The sequence below is a fragment of the Drosophila elegans genome, unplaced genomic scaffold (genome assembly GCF_018152505.1).
Source record: "Drosophila elegans isolate 14027-0461.03 unplaced genomic scaffold, ASM1815250v1 contig_814, whole genome shotgun sequence".
NCBI lineage: Eukaryota > Metazoa > Arthropoda > Insecta > Diptera > Drosophilidae > Drosophila > Drosophila elegans.
Window position 1 is genome coordinate 9,964,584 of NW_024546167.1, and position 27,041 is coordinate 9,991,624.

Below are 27,041 nucleotides of genomic sequence, written 5' to 3' on the forward strand. Positions count from 1 at the left end.
CTCCACATTTGTTTATTAAATTAAATTAAACACCGCAGCAACATTCAAAACAGTAATAGTTAATAAAAAATATAAACAATTTGGCAATCAATTGGCAACGAAAGAAAATAGTTACAATGTTTAAATAAGAATAAATGCAGAGCCCAAAACCCGAAACAAACAGCATCTAAAGGTCAGAATTCCAGAATTTATTTATTTATTTTACAACTGGAGTCCACAAAATTTGACTTTTGGTGTCTATAAAGAATTTGTACAGAATATTAAATATATTAAATCTTCACAGTCAATTTTACCACTCAATAGCATAAAAATTCAAATAAATACGTAGTCAAACTTTCCCAACAAATTGGATCTTTAAAATGCGAATTTCCCACCATTATCGTATAACCTTATCAGAAATCGTGGGCCATGCACAACTGGCACGAAAGTCAAGCCAGAGATTGGCCTAAAATGTCCCCTTAAAAAAAAAAGCATAAGTTCACATGAGCTAAGCCCAAATAAATAGGAATTATGTCAAATGTTTGGATTGGAATTCCACAACTATTGCCACCCAACCAAATAGGAGCGGGGGACCTTAGTCAACTAACAATGTCTTGATAGCACGAACGAAAAACAACAAATATTACACCCAGTTAATGGAGACCAGACATCGATCAAACAATGGTGGAAAAACTCTCACTCTCGAAAAAAAACGGACAGCCAATTGCAGAGGGTTTTCCATGAAAATCACGCGATATTCGTCCAGTCCCGCGAGCAAATTTTTAATGGGAATGAATCCCTAACCCCTAATAAGTTGACACGTGCTGAAGCAATCGTTTTCATATACATACATATGTACCCTGGGTATACGAAATTATTGATTTTTCCGGTTGTCGGGCTTTCGCCTTAAACTCTTTGAACTTCCGGCGACACGTGTCCTTGACAGTGGTAGGGCAACTAGCCCTACAATGTTGGGGCCTTTAGTACGACTCTAATTTCAGTAAAAGACTTTCCCGGTAAGTAAGAAACTTAAATTGTCTTTAAACAGTTCCGGGAAATTATCCTCATAAATATATACTTATATTTTTATTCCGTTAAAAAATGTATTAATAAGGTCTCATTTCATAGCAATCATTTTTATTACTTAAATTAAAAACACAAGTTAAACATTTGATTATACTTTTAATGAAATAATTATTTATTTTTTTCTAAAAATTTAATTTTAATGTTCTATTTAATACAATCATCTGAATTACTCATTAAAAAATTACTTATTATCAGTTTTGGACTTTCTGTTGATTAAATTAAATACTGTTTGAACTTGCACCTTTTTTAAAGTTGTTCAAATTTTGTTGCAATCTTAATTTAATGTTATTATAATGTATATGTTAAAATAGAACACAAATATACATTCCAATGGTAGGGTCTTTTAAAGTTGTTTTTAAAATATACGCAAAGTATAGCGACCCGCAAAGCCTTGAGACCTAGTCGCGTGTGCGTGCAAATCGCCATTTAACCCCCGATAACCTTGACCAATTCCTGGTATTTGTTGCGAAATAATCTAAGAAAGGCAAAAGATTTAATTTTTATATACTCGGGGGGCGTTGATTAAAACTTCACAATATTTCAGACCATTTTTTCAACTTGCCAAAAAATTCAGTAAGGAATGTAAAGTCAATTTTTATTCAGTTTATATTTTTTTTTTAGAACGCGCTTCAACGAAAGCCAAACACGATTTTTGGGTTTAACAAATTTTTAAAATTTAAGTTATATTTCAAGACACATATAATGTACGGCGAGGAAAAGGATATTTGTAATTGCCCCTGCGAAAAGAGCTCTTTGTCGCAGACGAATGCTTCAGAGAATCAGCAGCAGATGATGTTGGCCCGACCGGAACTCTGGACCCAGCAGAAATCTGAGGCCAGCATGAAGGTCTTCACCACTGTGATGCTGCACACTTGGCGCCAAAGGCGAAAGGAGGTGCGTCAACTCCAGGACGAAGTGCAGAGCCTTCAGACTAGTGTATGTACTTTCATTTTTTTAAGATATTTTCTCCCTATTTTTAAAAAATAATCCTACTTTTTGTCAATCGACTTTTACAGTACATGAAGTCTAAGAACCAGTTGCACGTTTATGGCACTTTGATGCGGGTTGAGCAGAAAAGGAACAGCGAACTCCAACTGCAACTCAAGCAATCCACCATGAATATCGACAAGGTGCGAACTTCCTGTAAAAGTTTGGCCTCCACGGTTCGCAATCTTAAAAAAGAGAAAATTCAGTTGCAGACGGATCTGGAAAAAGGCAAACAGGAGGTTAGTTTACTAAATACATAGAAATACGACAAATAACATTTGAAAAATATGAAGATAATATAATTATATTATTTATTATTTTAGTCAGTGACCGTTAGGATTTTAATTACAACCCTGCAATGTGTATTATTAATTTGGCCAGTGAAACTAAAGATATACCACCATCAGCTAGCTTTCAATCTTTGTTTTATGCTTAGATCATTTATTGCATACCAGAAAGAAATTATTTAAAACAAATGAGTTTGTCGGTTAAGTCAAAGGGCACAGTACGTATACTTCATAAATGCTACGCGTTGCATTTATCAAGTATACGCACTGCGCTCTATACCTTTATGTGTATTGAAAAAGATTCATGAAATAAAGTAAAATTTGTACAAATTATTTTAACATAATTCAAATTGCAAATAGAGGTGAATCTTTTTCGTGTCCTACATTATTTGACAAGATTCTTTCTTCAATACACTTGTATCTATGCATCGACTCGCTTAATTTTAAGAATACTGTGCTTCAACGAAAGTATTTTAAAGGTCCAAAATTCTGAGCTTACGAATTTCTAAAAGCACGTATCCTTTTTATTGGCAGTTCGATGAGCTGGAAGAGGTGTCTGGCCAGAACAAAAAGTTGCTCTTCACCGCCCGCTTGGAGCAATCCAATCTGCAAAAACTACTGACTGACGAGCAGCGAATCAACCAAAACCTCCATCAAGAGAACGAGCAGCTCGTCAAGGAAGTGGTCCTGGCGGAGGGCAGGGAGGCCAAGTACCGCCAGGTGAGGGATTGGTACCACCGCCAATTGGGTCTCAAGGAGGAAAGAATTGCAGTCCTGAGGGAGAACATTGCAGTGCTGGAGGAGAGACTGCAAGCTGTTGGAGAGTAAGTTAATGAATATCCACTTTATATATTTGTTTGTTTAACCACGAACTGATAAATTAATTTATGATTTCCTAAAGATAAACTTCATAGTAGCAATACAATTTTCTCATATAATAATCATAATCATATATATTTCTTATCAGTGTATTAGGCTGCTCCATATAGTCATGTCCATATGTATTTGAAATTGCCAATGAGATAGCCTCTTCTGACCCAAACTTTGATACCAATGAATTTGATATTTTCAAGGTTATCAACAATGGGACCTTTATTTCCTACACATTTGCACTACTTTTTGTTTTTAAAGACAATGAAAATTGGGAAGTCCCATGTTTGTCATAGAACGACTGGATCACCAGACTATTCTGACCTGATTCTGATTAGGGATGTATAAACCTAGAAAAGTGGACAATTACAAGATAAATGTTAGTTATTAAGATTTTTATTAAAGAAAAGTAAATTCAGGCAAAAACATGTTACTGCATTAAACTTTTATTGGTGCATTTTGTCCATCATGAAAGTATCTAATATAATGGTCTCCCTGATTTCCTGTATCGGAAAGGCAGCGTCTGCTCCTCAATCCAGTGCTTGAACTGGGCCACATCTGTGTAGGTGGCCGGGACATCTTTCAGGCCGCACTCAATGCCCCAGTTAACGATGCCAACTTGCTCGTAGAGACCTGAATCATCCTCTCCGATGGGGCAGAACAGGGCAGATCCGCCATCTCCGGTGCAGGCATCTTGGTTTAACTCACCTCCGGCGCAAATCATACTGGCAGGCAGCTGAAAGTCTTGACCTACTTTGGTTTTCCTCAACTGTTGCTCACATGTGTGCCTGTCCACCAAGGGTAAATCCACTTTCTTCAGTACCGCCGAATAGTCTGAAGACTGGTACTTCATCTTACCCCAACCAGCAACAATGCAACGGCGCGGTTCGAACGTTTTTTTCGGGACGGGCATACAAATAGTTCTGATATGCTCCTTCAACTGGAACGGAGTTTTTAGTTTTAGAATTGCCAAGTTGTTGGCACCACTAGTAAAATTAAATCCTTCGTGGCGCTTTATCCTTTCTACTTCGCGGTTCTCAATTTGAAACGACTCTTCGTTGGTGTCCATGTTCCATTCGCCAGCCCTGACCACAAGGTCGGTCTCGGTCTTAACAACCAGTGGATGGGCCACTGTTAGGACATAATCTGAACTAATCAGGGATCCACCACAAAGGTATTTTCCATTGCTAAACACAGCCACAACCCAGGGATATTGGCCAGGTCTCGCTTGATCCCCGGTGATTCCTTTGATAAAACCCAATCCATTTACGTTGCTCATACCGCAGTGTTGATTTTGGCCCGGTCTGGCTCCTTCTGTCCCCGGAGTCGCTTTGTTTGCATTGTAGCCTTGGGTTGGTTGCTCCCTTCTTCCTGGGTTTAAGTTGTTTCCGGCTGTTCCGGTTGGTAGGTTTCCTGCACCATAACCACCGTTGCCTGCTGGACGCTGACCTGCTGGCCACTGTCCTTGAGTGGTACCTTCTGGTTTGACCGATGCTGGCACATTTGCTTGATGGCCACCGTGGACGGCTGGGTTTTTATCAGGCTGGTTCCAACTGTTTCCATTGCCGCCTGTATAGCCACCTGTTGGTTGATCCTCACGTCCTTTTGGTAGAGTTGCTGCACCATAGCCACCTGCTGGACGCTGTCCTGCTGGCCACTGTCCTGGCACATTTGCTGGATAACCACCATTGACTGGTGGGTTTCCGGCGGCCTGGTTCCAATTGTTTCCATTGCCGCCTGTATAACCACCTGTGGGTTGATCCTCACGTCCTTTTGGTTGTCCATAACCACCGTTGCCTGATGGACGCTGTCCTGCTGGCCACTGTCCTTGAGTGGTACCTTCCGGTTTGACCGATGCTGGCACATTTGCTTGATGGCCACCGTAGATTGCTGGGTTTTTATCAGGCTGGTTCCAACTGTTTCCATTGCCGCCTGTATAACCACCTGTTGGTTGATCCTCACGTCCTTTTGGTTGAGTTGCTGCACCATAACCACCTGCTGGCCACTGTCCTGCTGGTCGTTGGCCTTGAGTGGTTCCTTCAGGATTGACCACTGGATTTCTATCAGGCTGATTAAAATTATTTCCGTTGCCACCGGAAAAATCATTTCTACCAAGGTTCAAATTGTTTCCAGCTGGTCCTGTTGGTTGATCATCATGTCCTTTTGGCTGAGTTGCTGCACCATAACCACCGTTGCCTGCTGGCCGCTGTCCTGCTGGCCACTGGCCTTGAGAATGACCTTCAGGATAGCCCCCGTTCACTTGTGGATATCTTCTAGTCTGGTCATAATTGTTTCCGCCCGACAAATTATCATTAGGTCCATTTGGTGCAACTGATACGGGTACGGCTGGACGGTGCTTTTGACCAGTTGAACCAACACCAGTTTGGATTGTTTGATCATATGATGGTTGATGCTGGTACCCTGACCCGTACGAACTGGGTGGTCCTGATGGCTGTTCTGGTTTGTTCTACAAATAATCGAGAATATTAAACTACAAATCTGGAGCACACTAACAGCTTTTTCAAACTTACACCTCGCGGAACTCCACAACAAATTTGGTGTTCGGGGCAATCACGTTTTCTTCGGTATTCGAAATCAGGAGCCTCGTATTCACACAGTTCCTTGGGAACACAGGTATATTTACAGGCATTGCCCATTAGGACGCAGCCCAAAAGAAGAGCTCCGATTGCCCAGTATTGTCCCATGTTTACCAGAAAAGACGGAACGACTGACTATAAACCAGCGGCTGTCGTTCTTTTATAAGGCTTATCAGTCCTCAAATACATAGGCATGTGCATATGTATGTGCTTGAATATTAATTGTTCTAAAAAACACGCAATCATTGTATTGTTGACACCACAATTTGTTTTCTTTTTAAAGAATTAGTATATTTTATAGTGATCTGTGTTTTACCAAACACTTACATTACTGAAGGCTGGCTATTTCTGCAACTTTATTTGCGGATATAACAGATATCCGCTGGAGAATAGTCGAGCAAAAACTAAAATGTCTATCTATCTGAAACTTAAGAAAAAATCATAATTTATAATGCAGGCACATAAGTCGGAACGGACGTCTATTTCTTATAGCTCTTAAAGGAACAGTTTTAAAAATAATTAAACAAAAATTAAAATTTTTGTATTAGCATAAAATTTCTTAAATTTTAATTCTTCGTATAATTTTAATTTAAATTTATCAATTTATAATTTTTTAAAATTAAAATTTATTTTTTACAAAAATCGGCATAACTTTTGTTGGTATGTTTGGGAAATTAAAAATAAAAAGGGGCTTGAATAGACAAAACCAAAGTTGGTCAGTCCCCACATATGTATGTACATATATGTCTGTATATTTATGGTTCATATGTACATATGTGTGTATACATGTATGTACATATATGTGGTTCTGGGAAAACGTTATCAATGCATTCTCCCAGTAAAGTTGTTGACATCACCATTTAATTTCTTTTTAAAAATAAGTATATACTTAAATTCATTGGCATGCTCAATAATATGTACCCAGATTAGCTCATTCTATCTGTTTGTCATTTCTCGAGGAAAACCCGATTTTTGTTTTGAAGCTAAGACATCGCCGCAGAACATAAATCGCCTAGAAATTGCCATGTTATCTTTATGTCTGTATTTTCTCATTTGACAAAATCTTGGCGTAATAACATCATTAGGGTAAAGTAAATGTAAACCCAAAACACCTTGGTGCATTATCATTTTATTTTGCGATTTTTGTCAGTTAAAAGTTTCTGTAGGTAAAAGGAACAAGCTGATCCTCAATCCACTGCCTGAACATAGCCACATTGGTATATGTCGCCGGGACATTCTGGTGGCCACACTCCATGCCCCAGTTGACGATGCCAACCTGCTCGTAGAGACCTGAATCCTCGGCTCCGATGGGGCAGAACAGGGCCGATCCGCCATCTCCGGTGCAGGTATCCTTGTTAAGCTCACCTCCGGCGCATATCAAACTGTCAGGCAGATTGAAACTGTTGCCCAAATTGGTTCTCCTTAACAGTTGCTCGCATTGATTTCTATTTAACATGCGTAAATCCACTTTCTTCATAATGTTCGAAAGGCCGCGATCCCCGAACTTTTTCTTTCCCCAACCGGCAGCTGTGCAGCGAAGTCCGTCGTAGTTGGATTGTGGTTCAGGTAAAGCGATAATTCTAATGTGGTCTTGCAATTCGAAAGGCGCGTTCAGGAAGAGAAGAGCCAAGTTGTTGGCACCTGTTTCGAAATCGAATCTCTCATGGCGTACGATTCTGTCCACACCGCGCTCCTCGAACTTAAATTGTTCCGTGGAAGAGTCCATGTCCCATTCACCAGCCCTCACTACAATCTCACTGGCGTCTCTGTACCGTATATGGTGAAACGAAGTGAGGACAACTCCTGGGCGAATCAAAGATCCGCCAAAAACGTGGGTTCCAAATATATCCTGGTAGAAAATAGCCACCACCCAAGGATACTGACCAGGCACTGATTGATCATTGGTTACATATACCGAGGGTCCCAGTCCACGTGGATTGCTTTTGCCGGCCACTTGTGCCTGTGGATCAGAAGTATCGTCTGATTCAGGGATTGGCCAAAAACTTATATTAACGAAGGGCTTGGTCGTGTGCAACGTCTGTGAAATCTAAAAATAGCTAACTTTAAATGAATGGCACAAAAACTAATTTTAGAAACTTACATCTGTCTCACAATTGTTTGCTACATTTTGTACTTGTGCCTCCGTATTATCCTGCACATGAGAAAATGGGCTTAGCTATACATCTGCGCACAAAATGCTTATTTAAACTTACATCACGAAGAACGTCACAACAGACATTATAGACAGCGCATTCGGAAGCAATTCGGGATTGAAGACCCCAATGGAATTCGAATCGAGGCTTCTCAACCAAGCAGTCTTCCTTGGGAACGCAGAAATTACAGGCATCGCCCAAAAAGACGCACCCTACTAGTATAGCAGCAATTACCCAGAGTCGTTCCATGTTTGCTGAGATTAACTGACAGTCGATTTGTGTTTCATTCTTTTATACAGCTCATGTTGACTTAGCAAGCTAATAAGCTTATCAGGCTATATATCTCTCTACACATACACATGTTCGTCGTATTTTTTTTAATTAAATAATTTTCAAATTTATTTTCTTGAAATATAATTCAACTTAATGCATGTCTTCATTTTCATGTGTTTAATATAATCCAATCAATTAAATTTCTATCATTAATGCGTGATTAGGTGTAGGCAACCAATTCATTTACATGCACAAGCATAACTTTATGATATTTAATAACTTTTTATATTTAAATTCAAATTTTCTACGAATTTATTTTATACTTTTTTAAATATAAACATACAAATTTAAATATTTCTCGGTAAGTACACTTAATCCGCGAAATCCATCATGAACTTTAAACAAAACACGAAGTCAAAAACATTTAATGTAACGATTTTGAACCCAAGTTTATAATTGTCGGCTCCGAGTAAAGCCTATACAAATAGAAAGGCTGTTAGGCTTAGCCGATTTTACAGTAAAGTTACACAAAAACCTATTTTTAATACTTCGAGCTAAAATACCTCTAATCTTTTTTTTTTCCTTAGGCAATTAGAAGAGCTTGAACAACTGCGTGTTAGTGCTCAGCACATGACGGATCAAATCACGGAACTGCGGCAGGAGATCAACCAGTCTCGCACCAGCTTCTTTAGTGTCCTCGGAGAACCCAGCAGCCGCTTTAACTTCAGCCACCTGAAAAACGATGTATTTGCACCCTTCCAAAGAAGCCAAATGTGGATAAATTTTCGCCGGTATTCCTCCAACGTAATGTACTTATTCTGTTTGTATTTCCTGCCCGCCATGCCGGTTAGCTATCACCGCAAAAAATAGAAAAACGGTGGAATTTTCAAATTAACATTATTTGAAAATAAATATTTCATACATTTTATTTTAACAATTTTTCCATTACTGATTAGATGCCACGTTTTCATTTTTTTAAGAACTTCCCAAATTATTTTGCGTAAAAAAACAGCAAATTGAGGGAATGTCAAAGAAACCGAACATAATTTTCTTTGAATTTTGCCAGCTAACAAAAGGGCAATTAAAACCGACAAAAATTTAGTTTATTCATTCCACCAATGGGTTAAATCCTTATCTGTCTACAAGTTATAAACTTTATTTTAGTTGTAAGGTGAAGCTAAGGTACAATTATTGCACATTTTTTAAGGAGTGCCAAGAGAGATTACATAGTTAATAAATATCATGCATATGTTGTTTAAAAGTTTCTCAAATGATATAAGATAAAGATTGACATTTCCGCCAGCAAAAGCAAAAGAATGGGCAAATTGCTCGGCAATGCCTCGTTCATGGAAGTGTTCTGAACAGCAAATATATTACGAAAATCCGAAGCTAAGCTACAAAGTTACTTAACCAAGAAATTTTGAAAGTGGCTGACTCGGGCAACTGTCGTCGGCTTCAACGCCGGCCCCGCCGCCCGTCCCCGCCCAATACGTGTTCCAGCCGTGGAGGCCGGAATCCGCCGGGGCGGAGGGGGCGACGGATGACTGGCGCACAACCGTGCGTCAAATCGCCGGACAACCCGTCGTCGTCCGGCGAAAGGCAACGGAAAGCCAATCCGAACCAGATAGCCACAGCAATTGCCAGGCAGAATTACTGGGAAACAAAGGTGTGACGGAGGGTCGGCACTGAGCAGATCTGATATACAGATATTACCCATATATCGATCGATGCACAGAACAATCACAGAATACACTTCCAACATACGACGAGTCGGAGCTTGTATTTATACCCACTGCGCCGGGAATTCGCACTTGGGAATCACAAGCAGCCAACCAGTCCAAGCGAGAAGTGACAGCTACAAAGAGGGTTGATTTGCGTTTGCTTGTGCAAGTCAATGGCCGTACTAAAGGGACTGTAAAAATGCTTTCAAAACTGAACCACAATAACTTTTATTACAGAATAGTGTAAAATGTAGTTTGAATTAATAAAAAAGAAAAAAAAAAAATACTTTTTATTAGACCGCAATAGGAATTGAACTTGGGTCGTTCTAAATATTGCATGCAAAAATGACCATATTTGCTAACTGACGAAAGCTGCTCTGCATAAAATAACACAGGTGAACTTCCATAACTACAACCTTCATTTACTAAATTAAAAATTCGGTCTACAGAGGCTTCGAGTTATATACTTAGTTTTGCATAAAACCACACAAGTAAAAATAAATACATTAAAAAACCTTACCATAGAGACAGCCGATTGATGAGAAATTCCACTCAGAAGTGTTCTGACATTAACTACAAAACGAACAAAATATTAATAGATGCTGTACAAATTTTTATAAATACTAAAAAGTGTAAAAATTAAAAAAAAAAAGTTTATAAACAGCTGGAATCGAGCTCTCATCGATTTATACCAACTGTATGTAGCCAGATTTTCTATCTGACTAAAGCTCCTGTTTACGAAACTCTTCCGATGGCCTTAAACCTTTTTTTTGTAAAATATTTATACCCCCTAACAGCAAAATTCAAGGGCATCCATATTTGCTAATTTGTTTATTTTTACATATTTTGCAATAAGTATTTTGTATAATTTATGGTTTTTTTCAGGGTTATCCCTTGCACACTCGGTTGCATTTCTCATATGTCCACAGTTACCACTTGCAAAGTTATTGCAGTTTGCCGGCAATTTATCATAAAACTTACACTAAATATCTTTCAAATCTTAAATTCAATTGCTTTACTCTTACTTTCATTCGGGAAATAGAAAACTATTTGCATTTCGCGTTGCTTCCACTTTATTCTGTTTGGTTATCAATAATCTCTAATTGAAGTACACTAGTCTCGAGTTAATTTTATGATGTAGTATGCATATTATCTATCAATATTTTGGCTTGTTGGATCGATGTATGAGTTGAATGTGATCTCGTACTTTTGCTTGGACACGAAACTTAAAGTGAATTGTTTCATTCGTTCGTTATTGGTTCAGTGAGTTGCGTAAATAGACTTTGTATTTTTGTTCGTTCGCAAAAAGGGACGGTAAAAATTACAATAAAATCATTTTGAAATATGTATGCAATTTGTTTTGTTCGCTTGTTTCTCATTCGATACATCTACTAACTTCAATGTGTCTATAAATATATTTACAAATAATTTGAGTGCTTCTCCATGCTGTTCTGGCATATTGCATAATTGCTATAAGCAACTCCTAAGAGTTCATATGTGAATGCATGAATGGACGTTGTGTGTATCAGCATGTGTGTCTCTGTGTGTATATCTGTGTTTATTTAATATAAATTCAATTTAATGGCTCGGTAATTTACACAATATACGATCTTGTATATATAAATTTCATGTAGAATATCGATATCTTCCGATTGACAACGAAAACATTATGAACCCAATAAGAAGCAAACTGCTTGGAATTTTTTTGTTTTTTTTTTCTTTTTGGGGTTCAGCGGTGATGGAGTAAATTAAGTACTACTACATAATGTGCTCAGGCTGTTGTCACTACTCTTGTGTTCAATTAGCTACGATAATAATATCTATTTAAACTTTAACGCTTTGTCTTGCTATTTGTATGTTGGTTAAGCTGCTGGCAATCACCATAGTTATTTATTTCTTATTTAAACAATACATTGTTTCAAGGCTGTTTGTCCTAAGCAAACCATAATTTTTTTCTGTGGATAAGTTTGCTACAGCAATTTTATAAAGTGGGTTCCCGCTTTTAATCCGTTTCATGACTCACATTTTAGGACTATGAACGAGGAATCCATTAATAAATTAAAAATAAAAACAAATTAAAATATTAACTGGCTTAATATTTTCGTGTTGCGATTTATTAATAGTATTAAATAATAATGCACAAATTATAATTTATGTCTGCAATTAATGCTAAATAAACCACAAAAAACTTAGTTTTTTTTCTCCATTGCAAATTATAATTAATTTCCTACAATTTCTTCATTTGAGAGCGACCAAATGCTACTCAATAAATACAAAAATCATCTTCATTTAGAATCGTCTTTGAGACGTAGCCTGTTGCTACTCTAGGTTCAATGGCTGCAAACCATCGGTAATATACATTTCGACCGAAAATCTGACCTTTTGTTCTTTACATAAATTTAGGGGCCCCACATAGTTTGAAATGGGCCTTGGAAAAATACTCGCGGTTATCGGGCAGGCCAATTAATACATTAATACATGGTTCAGTTGCCAATATCAATATTCTATTGTTCAACATCAACTTGTTTATCGTTTTAGTTTGTCAATTTTTTTCGCTTGCGCACAGCGTTGTTAACAAAAATCAAATAATCAACGCGAAAGTTAACAAAACTCAGATTAAACAAAATGTAGACGTATTCAAAGACAAGTACGTCATATGTATATAGAAAAATACGATTCGTTACGTTATCATTTAATCTCTTCCTTAATGTTTTTTGTTTTAATTAAATTAATTGGACGTTTAAGTAACTAACCGTTAATAACCGTTCTTCACTGCTTCCTTGTCTAACACAAAACTTTCATTCTAACTAAACTTTCAATAAATACAAATACAATACAAACAAACATAGTTATAGTAGTTGGATAGAGCATGGATATAGCTTCGTTCTCGAACACGAACACGTTTGCAGTATATCTGGTGATTGTGGAAATATCTGTCTCTCTTTCCGCAGGAACTCCAACGAACTTACAACTTAAGCAAAGTATAAACCAAAGCCAGAAGTTTACGCTGCACGCTGATCTTATGTTAGAATGGGTTGGCGTTGCTGCTGGCTGGATTCCTGCTCGAAGGCCGTGTGCTAAATGAGGATTTGCCGCTGGTGCCACGCTGGGCGGGCATTGGTCGGCGGACATGGCGCATTTCGCTGTTCGGAGGGGAAACAGAGTACTTATTAGTTGACAATTTAATGTTAATCGAAGGGGCTCATTGACAATCCAGTATAGATCAGCGCACAGCAATTGCTCATGAGGTTAGGCAGATTCCAGCAGCAGGTTAGCAGGCGGGCGAGCATGCAACAAATTTTCTGCCACTTGCAGGGGCTTACCAATTGCTGGACTCTCAAGGGGATTTTTGGGAGAAAAAAAACAGGGAAATGTGGAACCCTAATCGATGGAGGGATCAATGTGTGTTTGCTTGTAACTGGGTTGGTGATGCGGCTGACTTTTAACGACCCAAATGCACCCACCGATCCATTTCCATCTCCTCGAGGCGCTGGGTGAGTGCCAGCTTCTGCTGGACAGCCAGGCGCAGCAACTGGTTGAGAGTCTTCTTCTCCTCTTCAGCAGCCTCTAACTGGCGGTTGAGATCATCCACCTGGGTCACATACTCCTCGCAGCGAGCGGCAAACATGGCGCGCAGACCTAAGCAATAGAAAATTGTCATTAATAAATCTTAAAAAAAGAAGTCCCATTTATTAACATACTTGAGAAGGTGGCTGCATCCTCCTTGAGAAGCCTGAGCTCATTACGCAGCTTGGACATGGTGTCACTGACAATGATCTTCTCGTTCTCGTATTTGGACTTGAGATTGGTGAGGGCCACCTCGGCGGTTTGTTTGTTCGACTTGAGCACATTGCGCAGGGTGCCGATCTGTTCGCGCTTCACGGACAGAAGACTCTTGAGCTTGACTATCTGCTCCTGCAGCTCCTCCATTTCCTCGGTGTTGACCTTCTCCAGGGCTGCAAAACATATTGAGGTCAATGGAGATTTCAATAGCATTTCTGAAATCAACTTACCATCGCCTCCTTCGGAGCGCACTTTGTATTTGTTCAGATCAATGGTATGCTCAACAGCTGTCTTCAGATACTTGATCTGATCGCTGACTGTGTCCACATACTTTTTAATCTCCACGGAATCCGCCAGGCCTTGCAGATCCTCAACGATCTGCGGCTTGGCAATAAACACGTCCGACTTGAACTGCGACTGGATGGCAGTAAGAGAATCGTTTTCGAAGCTGCAATAGATACATTCATTATCTCTTGTTATCTCATAAAACAAGGTCATGTCCTTTAAACCTACCTCATGTCATCGCTCTTGTGGTCGAGCAAGACACGCGTGGGCGTGTCCCCGTTGACGGTGCACACTAGGTGATACAGCTGAGCGAGATCGTCGCTCAAAGCCACCAGAGTACTGCGCGCTGAGCCCAGACTTTGGCCAGCGTTCTGCGAGATGTGTGTGAGGGTTTCCACGTCGCTCTGCAGGTCCAGTGACTTTTGCTCCGTGGAGAGGAGCTTGTTCTTCAGATTGGTCACCTCGTTGCGCAACGTGGTGGTGGCATCGGTGTAGTTGAGTCCCTTCTGCAGCTCAGCAATGTCAGTCTTGAGGCCATCGATCTCCTTGGCAGAGAGCGTGAACCAATTGGCGTACTGCGAGATCAGAGCCCGCAGCTGCTGCTCCAGCTCATCCTTCTTCTGGTCACCATCCCTGCCCTGTTCCTTCACGTCGATCTGTTTCTTCAGCTGGACCAAAGCATCGACATGGGCGGCCAGAAGAGCCAGGCGCGACATGAAGTTCTGCAGCTCGTTCTGTGACTTGTCCAGACTCGTCTGCGCCTCCCGCAAATTGGCCGTCAAATGGGTCTTCTCGCTCTCCATGCTCTCCAGCTGCTTCTCCAGTTTCTTCAGTTCGTTCAGGTGGATCTCCGAGAAGAGATCGCACTTGGTGCCGTCGGGGGATTTTAGTTCGGTGCTGAGGTCAGCCTCCAGCCGCTTGAGAGCCAGATTCTCCTCCTCTCCGTCCGAATTGTTGCTGGCGTTGTCCTCCATGTTGCTGCGTATGCTGTAGGCCAGGTTGCTGATGTGGTACATGGACTCGCGGTTCAAGTGACCATCCAGCTCCTTCTTCAGCGCATACTTTGCCTCGCGTTCACCCTAATTTTTTTTTAGTAATTAGACTTTGGACTATAAGCATTCTGCACATTTGATTTCAAGCAAACCCTGATTGGATTTCCATTTTCCTTATTAGATCAAAACTTAATTTAACTTCAAACTAAAGTATGCTTTTATAAGAATATTTTGATTGTTCGATGGGAACTGAATGTTTAGAATCTGTCTTAGCATAATACCCAATTTCTTGTAGTGATTTAGGTATAATTTATTTACCTGCAAGGCCTCCAGCGCTTCCTCCATTTGCTTCTCGGCAATCTTCTTGAGATTCGCCAGCTCATCGACCTGTTGATTCAAAAGCTCAACTTCTTCGGTGAGGCGACGAATCTCGTGCTTGGCACCCTCAAATTCCACCTGAAAAAATTACCAAAAAAAAAAGGTTTAATATATACTAATATATATCTTAAAGTCTTATTAAAACTGACCTGAGAGCTGCGCAGGTTGGAGACCTGCTTCTGCAGCGATATGTTCTCCTCCTCCAGTTCCGAGTACTCGCTGAGCATACGCGTCTCGCGGAACTTGAGGTCCTTCAGCTCGGACTTGAGGCGCAGGCGGTCCGCCTCGTTGTCGCTCTTGTCCCGCCCGAAGTCCGAGTTCTCCTGCAGCATCCGGTCGCGCTCATTGCGAACCCTCTCCAGCTCGTGGCGCAGCTGTTTGAGCTCGTTCTCCAGATCGAAGATCTGCAGGTTGAGCGATGTCTCCCTGGCAGCGGACTCGTTCAGCAGGGCGTCCTCCTGCTCGATGCCCGTCTTGTTGGTCACCTTCTGTGAGGTTTGGAACTTGGTCAGCGCCTGGAAAAACACAACAACATAAAAACATATATAAATATATATATTTGGAGCACGTGTCAGTCGTTGGGGCGTGAATAAGTGTGCGGAAAGCAAAGTTATCAAAAAAGTTTCCTGCCTGCCCACCGAATGCCTGCGATTTTATTGCACTCATTTGCATGTCCCACTACACAAGGAAAAAGGGGGTTTGTTGGGGGCGTTGGCCACTTGGGAGCTTTTTGCTGCCCTGCTCGGCGCTTGACGCCCCCTGCATTTCACTTGGTTATATTTTTCATTAAATTCCCTATCTGTGATGCGTTTGGAAAGGGTATGCAGGGAAAAACGCTGTTGAAAATTTAACAACAAAATTTAAATTAATATAATCCATCTTTTGAATATCTTTTTCCGGCTTAAAAGTCTTAAAATAGTCTTCAGGTTGTCTATAATGGACTACAATTCCTTAGAAACCGATATAAATTGTAGTTTTTTAAGTTTTTGTTTATATATTAATATTATTATCATGTCACCAAAGAGTGCGAAGTAAACAATTTATAAAAAAAACTCATGCATCAAAGGCTCAACCATGCAATGCAGTGATATATTGAGAGTGTGTTTCAGCAAAAAGAATAAGGTAACTCCAATAACAAGGGCTATATAATCGAACATTTTTCAAAACATTTTCGTAATCTTAGGTATATTAACCTGTAGATGATAAAACTGAAGTTTGTGTGTGACTTTTACTTAGGAGCACCCACTTATCATGAAAAAGTACAAATGATTTCTTTTTTTGTCTGTGTACCTGTGTCATTATTAATCCTTCCAGCAAATATCCCAGTGGTCAAGATGCACCAATGGGAATAGGAATAGGAGATGCCAAGCTCGTTGGTCTGCAATTATTGGATTTTGTTAATTGCGACTGTGTCTCTGTTGGTCGTGTGAAAACCGCCCGAGAGCACATAAAGGTTAACGGCGGCCAGGGACACACCCTGTACGTGGACTAAAAGCCACCAGCAGAGGTAAGCACGAATACCGAATGTTTATGGGGCCAGGCCAAGCCCTTAACTGGGCGCTGGAGACCCTTTCCATATGGTCAGTGGGAGTGGATGGTTAGTAGGTAGGGCTTAAATGTGAGGAGGTATATAATCCTGTGGCGGCTTTAATTGAAATCTCAACCCCTAACGACGCTCGTCGTCTGGCATTTTTTGAATGGGGGGCCGTTTGGAGTACGTGCTTCACAAGTTCCACCATCATCATCATCATCAACGTCATCAAAACTGGTGTCCAAACAAAAATCCCAAGCAGTAAAGTGAAATGACCACGATTCAGGGATTTGGCAAAACGGAAACTGCATCAAGTTCTGGAGAAAAACTTTACTTTTGGTGGGTTTTGTCTTAAATGCCGTGTAATTAGCAAGCGGCAAACAAATGAGTCTTGGTTTCCGAGTCTTATCCTTAACCCCTTTATAAGCTTCCCAGTTGCCCCTAATTCTGCCTTTATCCCCTTCTTAACCGCCACTCTTTTCAGTCCCAGCTTTTTCTAGCTATATAATTATCGTTGGGCGACGTCAGCCACCGTTTTTGTTGACGTTTTCGCAATCTCAATTTGACAATCACACACCCACAAAGTAAGCCCCGAAAAACCCCCCATCCAGCCCACTTTAAGCCAAGTGCATTTCGTTAATTAGTGTAATCCGAGGAAGAGGAGGAGTGGTTGGGGGTACTAAAAGAGAAAGCAAACAAAAGGCCAAAGTCTCGGATGGAATTTCAGCTGCCTAAAGCTGTCACACATTCATGCAACCAAATTGCAAGGCGCCTCTTAAATAAGAAAGAGACCGACAAGAAGGGCTAAAGAGAGATAGGGAGATGGGCAAAAGAGGAAGATTAAGTGTGAGAAATTTATAAAACAAAGGTTCTACCACAGGGGCTGCTTATATAACCATTTTAGATAGTACTAAAAATACTAGTACGAGAATTTAATTAAATATTGCAGATTGTGTTCAATTGCAATAAATTATATACAGCGATCCCAATGCATTCGCTCATATTAAAGATAAGCTTAAAATTGTTATATAAGCAGAGCAGATAAGAATAAATCCTGATTTGGCACATTTTCATGTTCATTAGTTTTTTTCCTAAAATGTAACAAACGGAAATAAGATTTCTCAAATCACATTTTTCACTTAAGAGATAAGCAATATTAAAATAGATAAGTTAAAGGGTTCCTATTTTCAAGTGATTGAATAATTGACGAGCGGGCACAACATTAAAAATTACCGAGTTCTTATTTTATTCCACCTACTATCCAGCCAAAGAAGCCCAACATTTTATTCTATCGTCTTAAATAATTATCCTTTTTATTCAATTAACGGAAACTTGCATTGAGCTAATAAGTTTAACTAAACTAAATAAACAGCTTGCTGCGTGTGGGCTTAGCTTTGCTCACACACAAACACACTGGCAGAATATACAAACGCCTTCTTGGAGTGCACATCACAAAATCAACAAAAGTTTTTATTTATTTTTCAACTCCTGTTCAGCTCAACCATGTGGTACAATTGTATTTTATACATTTTTTTTAAATAAACTAAAGGTTAATATCTATACCTTCAACGCAAGATTTTTCTACAGTGCACCAATGACGCCATCTATCGGGCATCAGGCCGCAAACAAATGACGGCATAAACTTTATGCAAATTAGAAAAGATTTTTAATTAACTCGGGCAAATATTAACACAGTTCACAGGGGCCAGACAAGAGCAGAGCAACCACACTACACTTGGCATAGGCCAGACATCGGGGGTTTGCCTCCTGCCACCTTTAAGCCACCCCCCATCTAATCACCCTACCCCACTTTGTATCTGCTGGATTGTTTCACAATGCTGCTGTGGTTGAGATTAGAATGGTTGAGAGAGAGAGATAGAATGACGTCCAAACGGCCTAAACATAGTGGGTGGAAAAGGAAAGGTGCCCTCGAGAGCACACAGATAAAATATTATATGTTTTATAAATGTTCAAATTTAGAAATAAATAAATTTAAATGCAAAATATCGCAATAATAAAGGTAAAAAGAACAAGAATGGAAGCAAGCTTTGACTTGCCGAAGCTAATACAGAAATAAAATATTTTTTAATTCGTATGTGTAAAAATAACAATAAAGATATGTCTATTTTCCAGTGAATTTTTCGATCGTTGGATATGACAGTTATATGGAAACTTTATCGGATTTGAATAAAATGGTAAAGAAAAAATGTTAACAGTAAAAGTGTAATCAAATATTTTCCTTCGCTGCGTTTGCAAACTTTTGGTTTTAACAAACTTTAAATTGCAATTGGCAAAGATAGTCTTAGGTGTTTTCCACAGTGCAAAGCAATAGCAGCAGTAGCAGCAGCAGCAGCTGTTGCCATCAGTTCTCCGGATGACTGCAATGAAACTCCTCCTGGTCGGGGCCACTAAAAATAGAGCAGATTGCCCACATTATGACGCCGATGAGCAGAATTTTGGAGCGCACTGTTTGTGTGAGCGAGAGCACTTAGGTGGCACAGCCACATTATAAACAGCAAGAACAACAACGACAAGGGGCAACAATAACAATTTCCTCCTGGTCACAAGAGTGGGTAGCAAAGTGGGTGGTTTGGGCTGGCTTCCCGCTGGTTACTCCCCAATGCTGATAAAGTATGCCATGAATGACTGAACAGATTGTGCCGGGCCAGGGCGAGGGCGAAGGCGACGCCACGCCCAGTTCGTTAACTGGCAGCTTCACTCTCATGGAACGCAGCGAAATTTAAATGTGACACAGACTGCAAATGCAATAGTAACCACATGCACAAAGGAGAATTTCTACAAAACTAATCTAAATTAAAGAGATCTGATAAAAAAAGATTTAATTTAAGTCTAACTATATTTTGAGTTTGCTCTAAAATCCTTCTTAAAAGAAGAAACAAACAAAGCTTAAGAAAATGTATAACATTAATATAAGTATTAAACTACACTTAATATAGTTTGAAATTTCGTTTTTCTCTTGGCCCATTAAAATCAAACATTCATTAAGACTTTTCAATTGGCCAATTTAATCTCTTTTTTTGCAGTGCACTACCTTTGTAGGCTGTGCACAATTTTGAATGCCCAACGTACATGCACATATGTACAACAATGAGAGCCAAAAAGAGAGAATAGGAAATGGAAATTGTGAGAACGGCGCATTTGTGGCCATCATGTCAATGCACGAGCTTGACACTCGCTCTGAATTTGAAATGTCGCCTAAAACGACAAAAGAAATGGCGACCAGAAAAACGACAAAAACTGCAGGCCGGAAAATGAGAAACCTGTGTGCGTGCAAGTGTTGACGCTGCGGAATTTTTTAGCCTGGGAAGCTGACACAAAAGGGACTCAAATTACACACTTAACGAAATGGAAATCCAACGGAAATGCCAGCTGAAAAAATAAATGAATACCCCTAGTATTTCGCACTAACAGGATACAACGGAAATCCACTTAAACAAAACCGCACCCGCGAGTGTGCTAACAATGGATATGAATTTAAAGGAGAGGTTTTATGGTACATCTTATGGTTTCAAATCTTAAAAGCCTTGGAATGCAGGTTTTTAAGTCAGAGAAGCCTTTGAAAATTCAGAGTTGGAAATTACGATAAATATTAAACATTTGATCTTTCATTCAAAGGATATTATTTGCACTGAATTCTTAATTCAATATTTTGAAACATTTACCTATTTTTGAAAAGTAAGAAAATAAATTAATAATGAAAAAAAAGTGCCAATTATTAAAGAATAAGCAGTATTCCGTAGTAACTGAGAAATGTTTCACAAAAAAGCGAATAAGGTACAAAATAACGCTGTTAAGCATCAGAAGGAAACGCGAAATGGACGCAGCGGGCCATGGGAAATCCTTGAAAGCACGGAAGTATAAAGAGAAATAATAACCATTCGCTCCTGCTGCGAGTGTCCATGGATGTGTTGCATAATGCACAGCGCATACATATATGTACATATCCTGGGCAAATATCTCGAGCGCATTTAACAGCCAATAGTCATGTAGCGCTTTCCAGGACTTTGTAGTGGTGTTGATGGTGGCAGTTCATCCTTTTGCGAGCTCATTGCATCTGGCAGAGTTCCAATCTCCCGAGAGTTTGGCTGGGGCCAGAAAACTTACGCAAATAAATTGCACCGTCATTATGCAGGACAATTGCAGCAGAAGCAGCAGCAGCAGCAGCAGGAGCAGCAGCCGAAGCTCCGCTGGAAAACTGCAATTGTCACAACATTTGCCCTGGCATCCTTGCCCAGATTTTCGCTCATCATCGTCACAAGTCTGTGTGCTTTACATTTTCATTGCTGGCAATTCATTGGGGAAAATTGGAGGAGGACTTGCGGAAAAGCGGGGAGATGAAGTAGGAAGATGGCTTCAGTTGGCGGGAAATACAACACTTTTTTCCTACTCATTTCCGTTCAGTCGTCATGCCAGACAGCGACGGAAACATGTTTTGTCAGTGCTCAAGCGCCGCATTTAACCCTTGCCAACCCGAGAGCTGGCGGTACTTAACCCACCCATGGCCCCCATTGTGGCTGTTGCAGTTGCTTCTGCTTCTGCTGCCAGTTTGATTGCCATAGAATTGCAATTTGCGCCAAAAGAACAGAACATCAGTGTCAAATCATTATAATTTTTTTGTTCATTCCCGCTCCTTTTCGTCCTTCTGCTGTTGCATCGTTTAGCTCTGGCTTTGTTGTTGCTGGCTGCTGTTGTACTAATTGTAATTGTATGCCTAGGATTTGGATTTGGAAAGGATAAACATTTGGCCGGATTCACAGGGTCATAAAGTAAGGAGGCACTTTGACAAAGTGTTGGCGGATTTAGATAATGGCTTTGATTATCGTGAATTGTATACGAACTAAATTTGGCAATTCTCCAATTCTAGCAAAGGTCAATCGAATTATCTAATTTTAAATAAATTGACATACAATCTGTACTTATGAATCCTTACATTATGATAAAATAATTTGCATTTAAAATAATAAAATATCAAGCGAAATTTAAAGACAATATATATATCTATATAAAAAGCATAAGCTAAAAATGTTAATTAATAAAACAAATCATGCATTTTTAAGATTCTTTCTGCACACTTTCTCAATTTCATAAAACTTGAACCTCTATCTCAGAGTTTTAAAGCCATCTCAAATAATGTCGTTAATTATTAAATTTTTGTTTAAAACTTTTTGGGGTAGAAAGTAGCAAAGTAAGGCAGCCATAAAACGCCAAACTACGCAGGACACGAGAACGTGACCACTGGACGGCGGGATGTCCTTGCTGGTGGCGCGATGTGAGCCATGATATATGGCCAAAGGCACCGACACCCACACCCGCTCCCGCACCCAAACTTACAGGACACATGGCCCACATATTGGGGCGGACATGTGTTGGGCTACTGCGTCCATCGCTCGTTTTATGGCCCTTGTTTCGGGCCTTTTAATTGCCGCAGTTACAATCGTCCGAACAACAACGTGTTTTCCTGCCCCTTCGCCAGCCAACCGCCCTATTGTTGCACTAACTCTGATTTAGCTAACTGAATAAATTGCCAAATGCAGCTGACAGTTTCGACCGCCTGACGTCCCGAAAACTGGGTAAATATTTGTTTTGCGGTTCTGCAATTGCAGTTGCCAATTTGCAGTCACTGTGATGGACCCAAAATTAGCTGTTGTTGGATTAAGTTTTGTGACAGTTAATTGATTTGTTTTCAAATTAAATGTTTGACATTGAAAGCAGAGTTTGTATCAATTATAAGTTTAAAGTTAAAACTGGTATTACAATTTTAGAGTGATTCAAAATTTTGTCCTTCCTATGGTATATTTTACATTATAAATTGGTCTTTTAATTATTATCACAATTATCAAAACATGAAGGAAAATAGATAGTTTAATCATAAGCTGTTTATGTGTTAAACACAAAGTTTGAAATAAAAATGACAAAAAGTAACATCTAATTTCCAAAGAAAATTATTATAAAAACACTTAAATAAATCAATTTAAATAATTGTATTTTCTTTTCTCAAATTAGCCCTATGACCTGGCCTACGCATAATCGAAATTCTATTACATTAGAACTCAGTCGATGGGAAAATTTGTCGTGCCTGCGGCTGGTTGAAAAATATCCGATTAATTTTAGTAAGCTAATTTGCAAGGTGGCCCGAAGAAGAAACTTTACCCTCTTCTGCTGCCGTCCTCGTTGATTTATGTCATTCCATGCTGGGTTCGCCCACGGCAAATATCTTGATTACAAGTGAAAATATGTCCCCCTCTCAGCACGATCCCCCCCTCTTCTATATTCAACCATCCCCTCTTTGCACTGTTTGCTGAACTGCAGTTTGGGGGACACAAAATGCCCGCAGTTACGTTGTCGTCGACGTTGCAAAAATTTTTTTAATTTTAAGCATCCATTAAAATTATGTGTGTGGGTTGTGGAGTGTTCTTTTGGTCTCGCACTCTTTTTGTGTTCTCGTAAAAGTTCAGTTGAGTTCAAATCCAACAAGCTGGAAACTATCAAGCGGGGTGTGCAAGTGCACCGCCACCTGTCCAACAATTAATTGGCAGGCTTTTTGTTTTGTACGCATAGAAATGCATGAATATATACACGCACACCTATTTGTAAAAAGGTGTTTCCGGTTGGGTGTATGTGTGCAGGTGTTAACGCCCTCGTTGAGTTTAATTCCAGAACTTTTAGTCCTCTGTATTATGAAATTTTAAACTGTATCATAATTACACTGGTTAATCCCTTGGGGATGTAATCATAGTTTTTTTATTTATATAATGATTTTAGTTATATATAATGATGTTAGTTTAGTCATTATTCAATCAAAGCAATCGGCTCATTTTAACGAAAAATTCGAAAACAATTCCAGCAACTTGCTTTATTAACCCTCCTTGTTCAACAAAAACCAGCCTAAACCAACTTTAGCTTAACAGTCGCTTTAATTACCAGCAAAAAAAAGAAAAAATGAAGTTGTGGAACAATCGAAAAGAGGACAATAAAGGGCAGAATGATTATGGTTTGTTTCCCCCATTTGATTTTCACCCACAAAAGGACAGAACTTTTCCCTTTCGACGGGCGATGCAGTTTGAGCCCAGGAATCCACAGCCGGTGGAATTCCAGCGGAAATGCCAGGCGATGACGACGACTAATTGGAGAGGAAGAGTAATAAAAACGGGCAAGGGGGAGTGGCAGTGGGCGTTTGAGGGTTTGTGGGTCCGTGTGGCGCAAAGCTTAATAAAGGTGCAAAATAAAACGGAAAAAGTTGATTGGCCATGTTGCAATCGGCCAACTGAAAACTGTAGGGGCTTTTGAGCCAAAACCATTGTTTTCTTTGAGCCCAAGACAAATTGAGCGAGATCTTTGGGGGTAAGAGAAAGAATAAAGAGATCAAAGAGAAGTGGAGAAAGAGAACTAAAGAAAGAGAACTGAGAAAGCAAGAGGTGGCAAACATAAGGCACTCACTGAGGCGGCTTAGAGTACCGCTAGCCTTAATTGTCGTATAAATACAGTTATTCTTCCTTAAAACGAACTTCACATACTGGCTTTCATCAATCAATATCTATATGCTTAGTTGCAGAAATCGATTCCATCAATGCTGTAGATTATCCGTATAAAATTCAAAACAGGAATTATTGCAAACAATAAATACCCAAAGTTATGTGCTAAAAATACGTAAGCCAAAAATATACTTATGACATTTTTAAAAACAACTTAAAAGGTTTGGTAAATATACTAATATATAATACATAACAGCTATGCTTTATTAAAAACTTAACAAAAATTTAAACCTTTTAAATTTAAAAATTTTTTAATGTAATATTTATGGGTAGTTTCTCATTTAAGGGGAGATCAACTGTGTTTTTATGTATACAAACAGCACGTGACCATATGGTCAATTTCCGATTCCATGATCAGGGAGTAGATAGATCGCAATTATTTCTGCTAGACCAGACTTCCGAGAGATGAGAGAGTGTTAAGAGAGAAAGAGAGACGGGCTAACAGGTGAGCGAGTTAATTTGCCAGCAAGACAAATTGATGGCGATTGTGGAAAGGTTTTCTTTGTCTATGTATGTGCTCAAAGGTGTGTGTTTAGGTGTGTGGGCTAGTTGGGCGATAAGCGGCGACTGCTTGGAAACAGATCAGGGAAATAACCACAGTATATATGGATTATTATCTTTTCAGAATATCTACAGAATGCATAAGCTTTTTAAAAAATATATTTTCAACGATTTAAGATTTAATTTAGTTTTTAAAAATCTCCGTTTAGCAATTTTAAAATAAATTTGTAATGGTTTCAAAGTTCAATATACTATTCGTTTACTGTATTTTTATTTGCCTTTTTCAGAATATATACATAAATATTTATGCGTTATTAGCAGCTATATAACGTGAAATTATCAGGTTACAAACAGAGAGCACAAAAGTCAAATACTTTTTGCAGTTTTAGGTCCAAGGGAAATATTTTTAAACAGAAAAATATTTGTAAACTTTTAAGAACACATTTTGATGAAACATAAGTTTAGAATCCAGTCGTGCTGCAGTAAACTTTAGCCTTTTTTCCTATTTTCTTTTTTTCCTATATATATATACATATCTTTCTTCTATTTTAGAAATTTAAAACTGGAATTAAATGCATAAAATTCAAAACCAGATAGGGTTAGAGGTATTTATTTATTGAATTAAATAATGGCTTTCTAATTTCTTGTAGGTAAACTATTCTCCTGAGTGATGTAGGGCTATAATTATTATTTCTTTTTGAAATCGGGTCAAAACCAATTGCCAATTTCTAAATAGGAAACTCACCTCCTGAGTGATGTCCAGTTCGTGGCGCGTGTTGTCGTATAGTGTCTCCAGTTCCTCGCACTTTTGCTGCAGGGCGGACTTCTCCTCCAGCAAGGACAATCCGTATTGGGCGGACTGGGCGCTGGCGGAGGACACCTGGTCCAGTTCGCGCGTGAGGCGCTCCACCTCCATTTGCAGATCCTGCCGAGATTGGCCCTGCGATGGGCCATTGTCCGTGTTGCTGGGACTGGACATGATGGATGGTATCCTTCTTAGACGGGGGGAGAGGGCGGGGTGGCGGAGGGGTGGACGGTACAGCTGCCCGTGGGCGTGGCAGGTGATTTAGCTCGTTGTTGTTGTCCTGGGCGGAATTCTTTTCGATACTGTTTTTATTTTGGAGGGAAATCGATAAAAGTCGATTTGTTTATGCCGGACGTTTCTTTTTGTTTTTGCTCTTTTTTTTATCGAATTCCTACTCACTCGTGCTTTTAGGTGTGTGTTTGCGTTTCACCTTTTCTCTTTCGCGTGTGTGTGTGTGTGTGAGTGTGTGTTTGGAATGGTATTTGTGTGGTTTTTCTCCTCTCCGTAGTAAATTACAAAATTAAATAGCACTTAATGGCCAATTAACCGTATGCATTTAACGGCATATAATTCTGCACAACTTTTAATATAGCAGTATATGTAAATCACACACACACACTGGCACACTCGCACTCCCACATGCACACAGTGGCGCTTAAAAAACAGTTGGTAGCAGCAGCAAAAAAATCCAAAAAGCAGCGCAGGAAGTTGTTTCAATTAACTCGAAAGAAACAGTCAAAATGACATCACACAATTTCCCCTTTCATTCGCTGGCGGAGTGGGAGTTGTGCCCATTTTCCTCGTTTTCTTGCTTTTCCCCTATTCGCTTTCTTTTTTACGTATTTTCGTTGCACAATTGCGGCGTAGACGGCTAAGTTTAAGATTTAATCGGTGTTTGATGAAGGCGAAATTTTCAAGCAAGTGCAAAAACAAAAATTTAATCCGCAATCACGTCGATTCTTTGCAATGTTTGTGACGGAATTTCCGTGGGACCGTACTTGAAAGTTTTCTAAAATACTATGCTATACAAAAATACTAAAGTAGTCAGAAAAATCACCAAAAACATATACTCATGGCCTCAAACCATGAACGAGTTGTCTATTTAGTGGTGACACGAACCCCTAGATGACGGACAGAAATTTAATTTATATTATTATATTCGAATTTCAGCTTTTAGCTTTAGATTTTTATTTATTTTGCTTAGTTCTTATCTTTCGTAAAATATATATAACCATTACTATTTACATATGTATATTTAAT

The 27,041-nt window shown here is 39.4% G+C and overlaps 4 protein-coding genes across 6 annotated transcripts; 1 reads left to right on the plus strand and 3 right to left on the minus strand.

Moving 5' to 3' along the window:
• The first annotated feature begins 1,599 nt into the window (after positions 1 to 1,599).
• On the plus strand, positions 1,600 to 9,155 carry LOC108138950 (WEB family protein At4g27595, chloroplastic). Its single transcript, XM_017261528.2, has 4 exons — positions 1,600 to 2,001; positions 2,082 to 2,291; positions 2,874 to 3,163; positions 8,820 to 9,155. The coding sequence occupies exons 1-4, from the start codon at positions 1,768 to 1,770 to the stop codon at positions 9,100 to 9,102; spliced, it is 1,017 nt and encodes a 338-aa protein (XP_017117017.1). The 5' UTR covers positions 1,600 to 1,767; the 3' UTR covers positions 9,103 to 9,155.
• LOC108138948 (pro-resilin-like) lies at positions 3,590 to 5,933 on the minus strand. The gene is made up of 2 exons (XM_017261526.2): positions 5,741 to 5,933; positions 3,590 to 5,676 (listed from the first exon to the last, which is right to left on the minus strand). The coding sequence occupies exons 1-2, from the start codon at positions 5,912 to 5,914 to the stop codon at positions 3,688 to 3,690; spliced, it is 2,163 nt and encodes a 720-aa protein (XP_017117015.1). The 5' UTR covers positions 5,915 to 5,933; the 3' UTR covers positions 3,590 to 3,687.
• On the minus strand, positions 6,920 to 8,233 carry LOC108138949 (phenoloxidase-activating factor 2-like). 2 transcript variants are annotated; one of them, XM_041710319.1, is made up of 3 exons: positions 8,020 to 8,233; positions 7,908 to 7,958; positions 6,920 to 7,844 (listed from the first exon to the last, which is right to left on the minus strand). In XM_041710319.1, the coding sequence occupies exons 1-3, from the start codon at positions 8,206 to 8,208 to the stop codon at positions 6,957 to 6,959; spliced, it is 1,128 nt and encodes a 375-aa protein (XP_041566253.1). In that variant the 5' UTR covers positions 8,209 to 8,233; the 3' UTR covers positions 6,920 to 6,956. The 2 variants fall into 2 exon arrangements, with proteins under 2 accessions (XP_041566253.1, XP_017117016.1); XM_017261527.2 differs by having other exon boundaries at positions 6,920 to 7,853.
• A 2,881-nt stretch (positions 9,156 to 12,036) lies between the features above and the next one.
• On the minus strand, positions 12,037 to 26,770 carry LOC108138893 (protein bicaudal D). 2 transcript variants are annotated; one of them, XM_017261428.2, is made up of 9 exons: positions 26,181 to 26,770; positions 25,722 to 26,083; positions 15,541 to 15,906; positions 15,332 to 15,469; positions 14,250 to 15,100; positions 13,967 to 14,184; positions 13,655 to 13,909; positions 13,418 to 13,592; positions 12,037 to 13,096 (listed from the first exon to the last, which is right to left on the minus strand). In XM_017261428.2, exons 2-9 carry the CDS (start codon positions 25,953 to 25,955, stop codon positions 12,979 to 12,981), a joined length of 2,355 nt encoding a protein of 784 aa, XP_017116917.1. In that variant the 5' UTR covers positions 25,956 to 26,083; positions 26,181 to 26,770; the 3' UTR covers positions 12,037 to 12,978. The 2 variants fall into 2 exon arrangements, 1 of the variants encoding a protein (XP_017116917.1); XR_001774149.2 differs by having other exon boundaries at positions 13,004 to 13,096; positions 13,277 to 13,592; positions 25,722 to 26,770.
• Between the last annotated feature and the right edge of the window lie 271 nt (positions 26,771 to 27,041).